This window comes from Macrobrachium rosenbergii, chromosome 5 (assembly GCF_040412425.1).
Source record: "Macrobrachium rosenbergii isolate ZJJX-2024 chromosome 5, ASM4041242v1, whole genome shotgun sequence".
Classification (NCBI taxonomy): domain Eukaryota; kingdom Metazoa; phylum Arthropoda; class Malacostraca; order Decapoda; family Palaemonidae; genus Macrobrachium; species Macrobrachium rosenbergii.
In genome coordinates this window covers 25,834,419-25,847,979 of record NC_089745.1, presented here as the reverse complement: position 1 = coordinate 25,847,979, position 13,561 = coordinate 25,834,419, and the positions used below count along the sequence as shown (strand labels likewise).

Here is a 13,561-nt window from a genome sequence, read left to right as displayed (position 1 = left end):
ACAGTTTACATCACAGGCCTGACACCACTCTTCAGCATCCTGAACCAAGTCCATCCACTAGAACACTTCCTTAAAACTTTTACAGCTGTGGTCCTATCCAAGTCAATTCTAAGTCTTGTGGCCCTCTTGAGTTACTGCATCTTTGGAAGCAGATTAGTAATGATTTTAGTTTGGATAGTAACTTGGACTCAAAAATATTCATATGACAAGGAGTCCTTGTACAGCCCATGCTGAGAATTTGCAGGGAAAGCCATTTTGATGCTGGTAACTAAAGTTCCTTTTTATTATAGTGTATGCTGTAATGTATGTGGTTATAAATGAGTAATTTTCTGTTTAGCCATTTACCTCAACTTATGCTTTAAAAATTAGCTCCTGAAAATTTCTCATGGACCTCAGGGATGGCATATGGCTCACATTGAGAAATCCTGTAGTAGAACCACAGTTGCAATTAGCTCACAGTTTATGTCAGTTCCAGGTGTTCACTAGTAATCTGCTTATGGGACTCCAAGGTCTTGGAACTCATTTTCTTTGGACCCACCATCTGCCGGTATTTGCAGAGTTAATCAGGTGTCTCCAAATTACTCTCTAGTAGTCCATTGTTCAAACAACAGAGGTTTCTTCAAGTGGTAATGCACATGTGGCTTCCATGGTTCAGTGGCAAAATTTCAAATAACTCCAGTTCTTTTTCAGTCATCAAGTAGGGATAACAAACTGCTACAATACTGGAGTGTTTATTCTTTCCCAAGCCAAAAACTGTTTCAGCAGTCTATGGTCTTTTTCAGGGCTATTCCAGATTCACAATAGGATTACATTTTAACATATACAGTAGTAAAGCATAGCCAAAATTTTTTGGAAAGCAAGAATAGAGAATGAAAATTTAAAAACTTAACATTTTGTTGCTAAGTCTTAAGTGCTGAAAAACTATTAGCAAATTTCTCAAACCAGAAGGCCTTTCAATGAATACCCCGGCTACAGAGACCCAAAAGTCAAAAGCCATCCTGCATCAATTAGAACTCACTAGGAGGCTTCCACACCACCTCCAAATTACCATGTAAAGAAACCTGGTCCCAGACTCCCTAAATCCTTTCAAAGGGGAACAATGCTTCCCATCATAAGGGCAGCCATCAGTGCCCAACATAGTTCATACCAGGAGGCTTTCCATCATTGTCTGAAGTCAGACTTTTAAATTACAAAGGTCTCAATGCCTCTGGATCTACCAGGGGTAGCAGTGTTTCCCAACACAGTGGTGGTTGTCAGTTTTGTGGTCTCCCCATTCCATGAGGAAGCATTTCCCCTACATCCATCCAGGCTCTCTGTGCCATTCCACATTCTGATTGTGCTTTTTTTGCATGGTCTACATTTTCTTCACTTGGTAATGCACATGTGGCTCCCACATGTTCATTGGCAAAACCTTAAATATCTGCAATGTGTTTTCAACTGTCAAGGAGGCAGGAACAAAACTGCTACAGTACTGCAACATTTATTCATTCCCAAACTAACAGCTCTGTCAATCATCCATGGTTGTCTTCATGACTACCCGAGATTCACAATGGAACTACATTCAAATACAGTAGTCCTTCAGTTATCTGGTTTCATCTTCAGTCCCCCTTCTACCTCCCCCCCACCATGTTTCCTGTTATGAAGACATCATCGGCATAGAATGATTCGTCATTCTTCTGATCTGTGTTTGTTATGTAAATGTAATTAGTTAAGAGAACCTTTGAGTTTACGTAATTTTCCCTCACATGAAGAAGGCCCTAAGCCACAGATTTTCCCTTGTTTGTGTACGAAGTTGTCCTAATATTTAGTCAGATGTGTAATAAATACAGTAGATTTCTTGATAATGTAAGGAACTCCCTGCATTCATTCATTGCTGCCCAGAATCAAGTAAGTATCCCTCTGACATTCGTAGCAATATATATATATACGTAGCAATATATATATATATATACACACAGTAATACCCCAAACTTACACAATTCGAGTTGCGTAAATTCACAGACAAACGAACTTTTCATTGGAACCTAACTAATTATCATACACAAGTTTTTCACAGACAGGCGAGCATTTGCTAATACAGTACTGAGAAACCCAGCAAAAATGTTTATGCTTAATTTTTTATAATTCTCTCTCTCTCTCTCTCTCTCTCTCTCTCTCTCTCTCTCTCTCTCTCTCTCTCTCTCTCTCTCTCTCTGTCTTTTACTGAGATGAGGGAGTTTTTATGGTACATGTATATGTTTATTTGTTTTGTATGATAAATTTTTTTACCTAATAATAAGTACTAATTTTCAAATATTAATAATAATAATACTAATAATGATAATAATAACAATATAACTGTAACTACAAAATTTGTATGTGATACGTATTTTAAACAAACCAATATTTTTCCCTCATCTTCCGTAAGAAGCTCGTGGGGAATAGCTGTCAGACATGTCACTTTAACATGACAAGAAGTGTTGCTGGTTAGTGGTCAAAGCTCTCTCTCTCTCTCTCTCTCTCTCTCTCTCTCTCTCTCTCTCTCTCTCTCTCTCTCTCTCTCTTTGTAGTTAGCATTTGTAACCAACCCTCATTACTGTTTCTCTGTATGTCTTTAACTATACAGTAGATAATTTTAAATTGATCTAATTTTACCTGTACCGTTTACAAACTGTAAATGTGCCATTCTAAAACATAGAGACATAGAAGTTTTTAAAAACAAGGTTAAGAAGACTTCTAAAAATAGAGTGGTGAAATGGTGGGAGAGAGAAATATTATACTAATCTTCACACTCCTACATTCTGACATTAACCATTTATTTCTTTTTTTAAGGGTAATGTATTAAGCTAACTTTTAAATGAAATTGCAATAACTTTAATTGCACTTAAAAGTTAGTTTAATACTGAATTTCCATCTTTTGATATCTAATGTAAGAATAACTCTCTCTCTCTCTCTCTCTCTCTCTCTCTCTCTCTCTCTCTCTCTCTCTCTCTTGTGTTTTTCTCTCAGTCTCTGTAATAACATGATAAATAATTTCACTCTCTTAAATAAGGACAACAAATAATTTCACTCTTAAGTAAGGACAACAAATAATTTCACTCTCTTAAGTAAAGACAACCCTTATCTCTCTCTCTCTCTCTCTCTCTCTCTCTCTCTCTCTCTCTCTCTCTCTCTCTCTCTCATTCATAGTTAGCGCTCACACATTTTTCACCTCTGTACGTCTTTACCTGTACAGTAGATAGTTCAAATTAAGCTAACTTTTAAATGAAACTACAGTAACTTTAATTTCATTTAAAAGTTGGTTTAATACTGAATTTCCATCTTTGATATCTAACGTAAGAATAACCTCTCTCTCTCTCTCTCTCTCTCTCTCTCTCGTGTTATTCTCTGTCTCCATAATAATTGAAATAATTTCACTCTCTTAAGTAAGGACAACCTTATCTCTCTCTCTCTCTCTCTCTCTCTCTCTCTCTCTCTAATCTGAAATCTCTCTCTCTCTCTCTCTCTCAACTCTCTCTCTCTCTCTCTCTCTCTCTCTCTGTTATTCTCTGTCTCCATAATAGTTGAAATAATTTCACTCTTAAGTAAGGACAACTCTTATCTCTCTCTCTCTCTCTCTCTCTCTCTCTCTCTCTCTCTCTCTCTCTCTCTCTCTCTCTCTCTCTCTCTCTCTCTCTCTCTCTCTCGTTCATAGGTAGCACTCACACAGTTCTATGACTTATTATTTCTCTGTACGTCTTTACCTGTACAGTAGATAGTTTAAATTGATCTAAGTTTACTTGTACCGTCTATGAAGAGTAAATGCCCTAGTGTGGCAAATACTTTCTAGAACATAGAGACATAATAACTAAGAGTTGTATTAGTCAAAATAAAAAACACTTGTTTGTTCATGAATAAGCAATTCAGAACAAAGAGAAAGAGATGTAGAATAAAGTAGTTATTAAAAAGAGGTTGAGAAGACTTCTAAAAACAGATTGTCGGAAGGGGGGAGAGAGACAGAAATTCTTTTCCAACTCTGTTTTTATGTCAACCATTTATTTCTTTTTTTAAGGGTAATGTATTAAGCAAACTTTTAAATGAAATTACAGTAATCTTAATTTCATTAAAAGCTAACTTAATAATTTGGGAGCATGATTAGGGTCATATTTAGTGTTTAAACTTTAGAAATAAGCATTTATGAGCATTTTTAGAGACCTTGCAAACTTACTCAAAATTCACCTTGCACGAGGGTTCTGGAACCCAACCTCGCATAAGTTCTGTGTATGTATGACTGTGTGTATGTACATATAATATATATATATATATATATATATATATATATATATATATATATATATATATATATATATATATATATATATTATTTATTGCTACGAATGTCTGAGGGATACTTACTTAATTCTAGTCAGCAATGGATGAACGCAGGGAGTTCCTTACATTATCAAGAAATCAACTGTATTTATTACACATCTGACTCAATATTAGGAAAACTTCATAGACAAACAAGGAAAAATCTGTGGCTTAGGGCCTTCTTCATGTGAGGGAAAATTACGTAAACTCAAAGGTTCTCTTAACTAATTACATTTACATAACAAACACAGATCAGAAGAATAATGAATTAAATAAGGGCCTGCTAAATGAATGAATCCTACACAGAATAAACATTCTACGCCGATGATGTCTTCATAACAGGAAACATCGCAGTTTGGGGGTAGAAGGGAGACTGCACATGGATAGAGCCAAGTGGTTCCACAGTCGAGGCTATCTGCAAGACGGTTACTTGCAAGAATAATAAGACACTCAAAGGGAACTGAGGGAAAAGCACAGATGGTGCCAAATAACTCAGTTCAACACTAAATGAATAATTATGTTAACACTGGATGCTCCAACACAAATTACTGAAGGTGATTGCACAATGGAAAATAAATGAAAAATCAGACAGAGAAATAAAAGGAATCACGACTGACTAAGAAACTTTATTCTAGTACATTACCTTCTTCGAGCTGATGGTGTCCTCGTTTGATAGGGCACTGGTGATGGAGGAGGGAATTACAATGCCACTACAAAGGTATACTGGTTTGAACCTCGGGGTCAAACGTGGAAAGTTCGAGGGTCAAGCAAGGTTAAGGACATCTGTCCTTGGTGGTGTTCTGAGTGCTTCTCTCTCTCGATTTCCATTGCATCGTCTATAAATAACCTTCCGAGATTACGCATTGTGTCCAGCATGGGTGGCGCAAAGGTCAATCTTTGCCACGTTTTCTACATAAGCCGTATGGTATCAGTTAACCCTCGTGCAGGGTTTAGAGCAGGGCGGGGCATCAAATTTCTCTTTTTGGCTCCGCCCTTGCCTTGCTGAATGCTGAGAAGGTACAATGGTCACCTGGAAAACAAGGCCTTAGGCAGTCATTTGGACAGAGAGAAGAATTAGGCTTAATCACTTTGGGGAATGAAGGAGAGAGTTCATGAAGGGGCGAGTGGAAACCCACAGTTCTAGTAATTAAAACAATTGAAATTAATTTTATTTCTTTCTCTGCTATGTTACAGATGTAAAAAGAATGGTGAGGTGGCTTAGAAAAGGTTCCATCCATTGCAATATGTACAGATCTTACTTGTACGCATAGGTTGATTTTCATACCTTAGAGAACTTGGGATGTATCACCTCTATAAGTTGCTCATGCTAAGTATGAACTTGATAGACAATGCATATCACTTAATGGAATGTCATTTTTATAATTGTGTTAGTCATTGAATATAGTGCACTACATATTTACCAAAGGTTTCAACAAATGATTTATGATAGCCTACGCTCTAGCAGCTCACAATTTGTTTTGGATAGTGTAGAGATTTTATGAATTTTTGTATGCCATACAAAATATATAACAGTATTACTGTCGTACATCTTGAAGAAGTCCTGCCCACACTCATAGATTTGAAAGAAATATTCATTAGCTTTTTAATGTGGCGATACCAAAATTCAGTAGAAAATAGTAGCTACTTGTTCAATACAAAAGCAGCATGTGCATACATACACAAATACATCATGTTGCTGTACGTTTGCTTGCCTTTCTCCATCTCTCTCTCTGGGTTATTCTTTAAAAAATAAGAGATATTTTTCAACTGCGGCCCATGTAAGCAGTTTTGCCATTGCTTACAGGTAACAGAGAATTTCAGCTAAATTTTTTTGTACAGTATACTGCACATTTTGGTGTTTATTTTATGTACAGTATTGTACAGCACATTCTATGTTGTGGATAAATACAGACACTTCTGTGTATTTTCAAAATTGGAAAAAAGTTGCAAAATTACTGTTTTACATCCTTAGTGGGCATTTTCATATTTCCAGAAATTTCCAATATTCTTTTCAAGCAGGGCATTCTTAGTGTAGTTTTGCATTGTGGATTTTTTTTAAACTAACGACTAAATTATACTTTTCTAAAAATTTTAATGGATGGTACACCATTTGAAACCATAGCTTCAGTGGAAGAACACAATTTCACTTGCTTTGTTAGACAGCTAAGTTGTTGCAATACTGTTCAGTTTACCAAAACCTTTGACCTAGTTTACTCCTCTGCTGCTAATGACTGTGCACGTATTTGGACACTATTGCTGATGGCCAATTTTATTTAATATTCATACAAAGCAGGGCTGAAAAGTTCTGGTGTTTTGCGATTGTAGTTTTTGCAGGTGCCGGTTTGATAATTGTACTATATCATTAAAATACAGATTTATGGAGGTGATGAGAACAGCTGGGGTGGGAGTGGGAATTCTCATCCAGTGTGGATAATTTGCTACTAGTACACATCAAAATGAAAGTATACTGCATGCATCCAAGAATAGATGAATTTTGGAATAAGGATATGAGCCAGGGTTATGTCATATGGGAAGTTGTTTTGCATTTAGAAATAAAATCATGAGAGGTATACAGTATCGTGAATTAAGGGGATCGGCCGGTTTCCGACTTTTTTAACGACAGGTTGTTGATATATAGGGGGTTTGTTAAAGGATATTGTGTGGAACTTCTGGGGAAAAAATTTTTGTTCAGTGACCTTAGGTTTTGTGACGCCAGAGCATTTTTCTGCAAAAATGGCCATTTTCAAAATGCATCTCCTCCTTTGCTTTTTGGTTTTAAGGGATGAGATTTGAACCACGTATAAAACACATATGGACCTTCGATACAAAGCCGGGGATTTTTGATTTTTCAATTATTTTTCGAGATATGAATTTTTTTTTTAATGAAATTTTCCGGAAAAATTACAGAAAAAAACTGCCAAAAATCAGAAACTCAAAATATTAAAAATCCTCGGCTTTGTTTTAATCTACCATGTTTTCCCATGTTATATTTAAAATTTCATTTAGATTGGTCCAATACTAAGGGAGGAGATGCATTTTAAAGGCGAAAAACTTATGTTTTGAGAAACGGGCCTTCAAAATTTTAGTTACATAAAAAAAAGTAAAAGAGACTTCAAAGACTGTGTTACAATTAATTCTATGGTTTTAATTTTTATTTTTGGGTATTAATTAATGCAAAATGATTATAAATAAGAATATTAATTGATTATTTATGTGCCTAAGACACATTCTTATAAATTTTAGGTTCCTGGTCCCCCTGTCTGATCTTGCTGCAAGGTATTACTCTAGGTATCATAGTTGCCTACACTTTTTATTAGTGTCTCGAATCCATCCCTTGCCAAATGGATCCTGGGAATTACTTTACATTCACAATTAGGGATTCGTGATTCAAGTAATTCATCAAGTCTTGCTTCACTTATTATGATCATTTTATTTTCAGGATCGTCTATAATATCAGCCTCCGAGCTACTGCTTTCTTTTTCTAAAATATCTTTGCCCTTTGGTAGTGACAAACAAATAAAAAGGCGTTTAGGGGTGGATGTGGTTGGTCTCTGGTCAGCAGAGATCGCTGCCTGCGCCGTTTGATGGGCGACAGCTCTCTCTCTCTCCGTCGCCCATTCCTCTCTATGGCACTAATTTCTTGAACTCTTTCTTCTACTTGGACTTTTCCACTTGGCTTTTCCGCATTCTAGAAGCATGAAGTTAACTCTTGGACCTTTTAGGCACGGTGAAAAACAAAAACACCGCAGAAAATACAGAGTTCAGTCAAGGCTAGCGAGCATGAAAACGTGTCCTTCTAGCTTGGAAATTTATAGGCAACTCGGCCACAGTCGGCGTCATGGTATGACGTGTGCGTTGTCATGGCTAGGAATAACTAAAAAGGTGCCGAGTAGGATATTATTGACATTATACATTTCATTTCAAAGGAAGTTTTCGTAATATATATCGCAAAAACTATACCAGACTAAATCATTTGCGCTACTGGTGTTTTATGGGTATATAGTTATTGTTACATTTTAGGCCATAACTAGAGAAATACGGCAAATTTTAGCATAATATTTCGTGGACACATTCTTGAACCCTATACGAAGTCATAGAATTTTTTTCAGCAAATCGAATTTTTTAAAGATTATTGGGTTTTTTTAGGCGGCCGATCCCCTTAAGTGGCAGGGTTGAGTAATGAAGTGGGAAAGAGAAGTAACTGGATGGAAATCCACTGATGAATACAGCATGTGAGGCTGTGTAAGTGAAAGGGGATGTGGCATGTTTATTGTATTGAAGGAAAACTGGCGCAGGAAGTAATGTGGTAGAATGCTGTAGGAACAAAACTGGGAGAGATAGATGTGGCTGAGAGCAGTGGAGAAGGAAGTAGGAGTGGAAAGTATGGGTGATTTTATACAAATACCATGAGAAAAGCAGTGGTAAGAATTCATCCAAGCCTTATGCATATTTGAGGTGCCACTGGTATTGATTGATTGATGTAGTTATTTGTTTCTTTTCAGGAACCATTGGCCTTTTTGAATGAATATTGGACAGTTATGGGGGATGAAAGAAGGGCACTAGCTTATGCTAAAGCAGCTGCTACCATTAAATGTCTTCCTTTTACTGTGAAAAGTATAAGTGAGGTAAGCAGTTAGGCTTTTGAACAATATAGAATTAATAATGAAATCATATTTCATTCTTACCCAGGTAGTTTGAATTTTCATGTAATATACTGCAGCATGACTCCTATGTGTTGCACTTCTTCTGCATAATGGGTTACTAGTGGACAGTGCATTGCATGGCACACTGTAGATATACAAAAGGTCCTTTGATATGCCCCTTCTGCCCCAGGTGTATTGCTCTTTTCCATTTACTTTTCATCCCTTCCCTTTGGTCTCTTCCTACTTAGCTGCCCAACTTGAAACTTATGTTTTGCCTTTCATTTAAGATCTTTTAAGCCAACCCTCTGAGTCTAGAAATGTTACTTGATGGTTTTGTTAAACAGATTTATATTGAATAACGTTACAGATATGTCTATTAACTCTGGTGTACTTTAACTACTAAAATAATAATAATAAAATAATATGTTCTGTTAGAAAGAATGACAGTATCAGTGGAATTGATTTTGTACAAGGTCTTTTCAATTCTTCTCACTATTCTCTTTCCTTCAAGAATGATATCTGCTAAGAGCTTGCTGATGTATATAATCTGGACAAGGAGAAAGCCAATAGTTCTGAAAAAAATTAATCACGTTTTATTCTGGTACAAGCTGGTGGAATCTTCGTAGCATCATCCTTGAGTGGTAGAGTGTCTTTGTAGATTTTTTCTAAAGATGTCAGCGTTTCAAGTTGTATCGTCGGCCTCTTGTCAAGACAGGGTGGGTTCATTCTGGTTAGAATGGGCTCATCAGTCGGTATATATATAGGGTCATAGGTGGTAGGGGAGATGAATTTTGATTGGCTCTTATGAGATTAGGGGATTAGTGCCTCTGAGTGAAGCCATCTCCTAGACATTGATATTTGCCCCCATCTATGCGTGCAGATGTTAGAGACAGCATGGGTGGCACTGGGAGGGTAATTCACAGCAGATGGAGGCATCACCTGTTTGGTGCGCTTGTTCAGCTCAGGAGTACCAGTAGGCAGCATTCTATGTGCCACCGTCGGGAGAGGAAAGTGTCCTGCTTGGTATTAAGGCTAGGCCTTTCCTTTCCAATGTGTAGAGCCTTCGGGAGACAAGGGCAGGAATGGTCTGTTGCATTATCGATAATTCCAATATTGGGCATTGTATCATTTCGTGTTATTTTAATATTATGATCATTCTTAGCATGATTATGAATGGCACCTTCCTGGACATGGCAGGAGATAAACTTTGAAAGTCTCATCGTGGTCATACCAATGAAAGCGCCAAGGCATTCTTGGACTTGGCATTTGTACTGGTAGACCACATTGGTTCTCTTTAGAGGGTCCTGCACCAAGGCGACTGGGTAGTTCTTGATAATCAGGCTACTAGTCTTACTTTTGTAGTAAATGACAAATTTAACCTTTTTCTTCAAGTCCGTACTGCAGACATTCCCTTCTATGGTGTTGAGAATGGCACGCTCGTCCTCTTTATACCTCATGTGAAACACTCCCTTATGAAAGAGTGATGTCTTCAAGGGTGGATGGGTGAGGTTCTTGCTGGTACCATTTATTAATGGTCCTACAGATACATTTTATGATTTCCTGGTTGGAATACATATTCTTAATTAGGACCTCTAATCTGGTGTGTGTGCCTTTCCAAGAAGAGCAGTGTGAGAGAGTTCACCTGATGAAGACGCTGGTTGTAGTGAATTTGTATCTCTTTGGACACTCACTCTTCCTATTCGGGCACATACCTAGGTTTGTGGGTTTCGTATAGACTTGTGTTATGAAGTACTCCTCCTGTTGCCCTATGAGGATGTTGAGGAAGGGGAGGTGACAGTCACGGCAGTATTTGATGGTAAAGTTGAGGCAATTGTGGTCGTGGAAAGCTTTTCGTGTGTGTTCTACTTCTTCCTCCGTGCTGGTGCTCATGAAGGTGTCGACAATACACCGGACGTACATTGACGGTTTCTCAATGGCGATGAATACTCAACACTCCACAGTGCCTTTACAGAAATTCGCGAAAAGCCCTCCAAGGGGAAAACCTATTGCTACACCATCTTTTTGGAGTGGGTATTCCAACCACGAAATCGCAAAATGTATCTATGAGACCATTGATCAGTGGTACCAGGAGGAACCTCACCCACCACCCTTGAAGACATCAAGCTTTTACGGTGGAGCGTTTCACACGAAGTATAAAGAGGACGAGTGTGCCATTTGCAACATCATAGAAGGGAATATCTGCCCTATGGACCCAGAGAGTGATGTCTTCATGGGCGGCGGGGTGAGGTTCCTACTGGTACCATTTATTAATGGTCCTACGTATGCATTTTATGATTTCCTGGTTGGATACCCATTGTCAATTAAGACCTGGGCAACATGCTCTAATCCGGTGTGTGTGTGCCTTTCCAAGAAAGAGCAGTGTGAAAGAGCTCTCCTGATGAAGGCACTGATTGCAGTGCATTTGTATCTCTTTGGACATTCACTCTTCCCATTTAGGCACATGCCTAGTTTTATGAGGTTTGTATACAGGGGGTAGACTTGTGTATGAAACGCTTCTCCTGTTGCCTTACGAGGATGTTGAGGAAGGTAGGTGACAGTAATAGCAATATTCAATGGTAAAGTTGAGGGGACTGTGGTCATGGAAAGCTTGTTGCATGTGTTCCGCTCCTTCCTCTGTGCTGGTGCTCACAAAGATGTTGACAATATACTAGACATACTGTACATCGATGGTTTCTCAGTGGCGATGAATACCTGACGCTCCACTTTGCCCGTACAGAATTTGTGAAAAGTACTCTGAGGGGAGACCCTGTTACCACACCATCTTTTTGGTATGGGTACAGTATTCCAACTGGAAAATCATAAAATGCATGGGAAGGACCATTAATAAATGGTACCAGCAGGAACCATGCCAAACTGCCCTTAAAGACATCACTCTCTTTTACAAGGGAGTGTTTCACACAAAGTATACTCATAAAGAGGACAAGTGCACCATTCGCAACATCATAGAAGGGAATACCTGCTGTACGGACCTGAAGAAAAAGGTTAAGTTAGTGATTTACTACAAAAGTAAAATGACTAGTTGCCTTGATTATGAAGAACAACCCAGGCCCTCTACCACTCAAGGACAATGCTACGAAGATTCTCTACCTCTCGAGAACAATGTTGACATCCTGAAACCCTACAGATATACTACTCCATGTTTAACTTCCACCTGTGTGTACCAGATTAAAACATGACTAATTTTTTCAGGACTATTGCCTTTCTCCTTATCCAGATAGTGTACATCGACCAACTCTTAGCAGATATCAGCCTTGAAGAAAAGAGAATAGTTAGAACTGAAAAGACTTTGTATGAAATCAATTCCACTGATGCTGCCATTCTTTTTAACAGAACATGCCTTAAAAGATGGTCTACTCCCTTCAGATAATAATAATAATTATGATACAGGTATGTCACTCAGCCCTCATGATTTTCATACATACAAAATCTTTTGACTAAGCTTTAAACTACCATTACTGTGTTAGGGTGACCACCCACAGTAGAAGCACTGTAACCAGCAGATAGATACCATGAAAGTAATTAAAGATAGCACAAGTCCATTATGCCTTTGTGGCAATCCCTTTGCATAATCTTTGGTAGTAAAGCTGTCAGTAATTGTTCTTCCAAGTGAAAAGGGCATTGCTGTTATGATGAAGCAAGACTATGCTATTATTTTTATTTTGCATTTCATCATTGTAGTTTGTTGTCCACATATTCTCATATTTTCTCTTTAGGCAGGCTAAAACCATTGTATACTGTAACAGCATTAAATAATAATGTAAACAAAGTGTTTCAGGAAGTTGTTACACTATTACCATAAAGTATATTAACAAGGCTTAACCAGTCCACTGAGTTACTGTAAGGCTCATAAGGTAACTTCATTGTTTGAGATTTTACCTCCCCCATTTGTCAACACATGTGTGTCCCCAATTCACTTTGCTTGTCACCACTGTGCTTTCACATCATAGTAACTTCTATTTTGCACTATCTTTGGAATTTACTTAATATGAAAGGACCTTGATTTGATGTTAATTTGCTGAATAGTTGCTTATTATTGTGTAGTATGTTCTTAAAAATAAAAATTATAACAAAATTCCAAATAACTAGCTTAAGTTACCTGATGAATTTTTGTAGTTTGCTATAAAAAATGTTGGCAAAATTATATTAATAGAGTTATGTCTGTTTCTTTTGCCCCATTGAAATGTGTACTGAATTGCATTTTGACTGATTCATTGTTTATCTATATATTCCTTTAATTATATTAAAAATGGAATGGATGTAAAATTCTTTATTTCTCATCAATGAATTTCCTAAGCGATAATTTTGTATGATGGGTCAGTATAAATTTTTTCAGGTTAGGTAAATTATTTTCCTTTCTTTTCAAAGGTAAATGTGTTTATTGTAATATGCAAAATAAAGGAGAGCAATATAAAAAGTCCAAATAACAAGATGAAGATAGCTGACAACTTAATTTGATTTAAAGTTTTTTATCACAAATCCATTAATTACATAGAGCCCTCATTTTAGATCCGAATGTCACTGTCCTCACTGTTTTGTATATCTGGTGTGTCAACACAGCTACAAGAATC

General features: G+C 37.3%; 1 protein-coding gene across 5 annotated transcripts in view; it reads left to right on the top strand.

Annotated features, from left to right (window-relative positions):
• Positions 1-13,561, top strand: part of LOC136838621 (DNA-directed DNA/RNA polymerase mu-like) — a 166,132-nt gene that overhangs the window by 106,414 nt on the left and 46,157 nt on the right. For all 5 annotated transcript variants that reach the window (XM_067103895.1, XM_067103894.1, XM_067103896.1 and 2 more), the window contains one exon: positions 8,832-8,954. In XM_067103895.1, the coding sequence (XP_066959996.1) occupies positions 8,832-8,954 (123 nt within the window). The remainder of the gene's footprint in view (positions 1-8,831; positions 8,955-13,561) is intronic.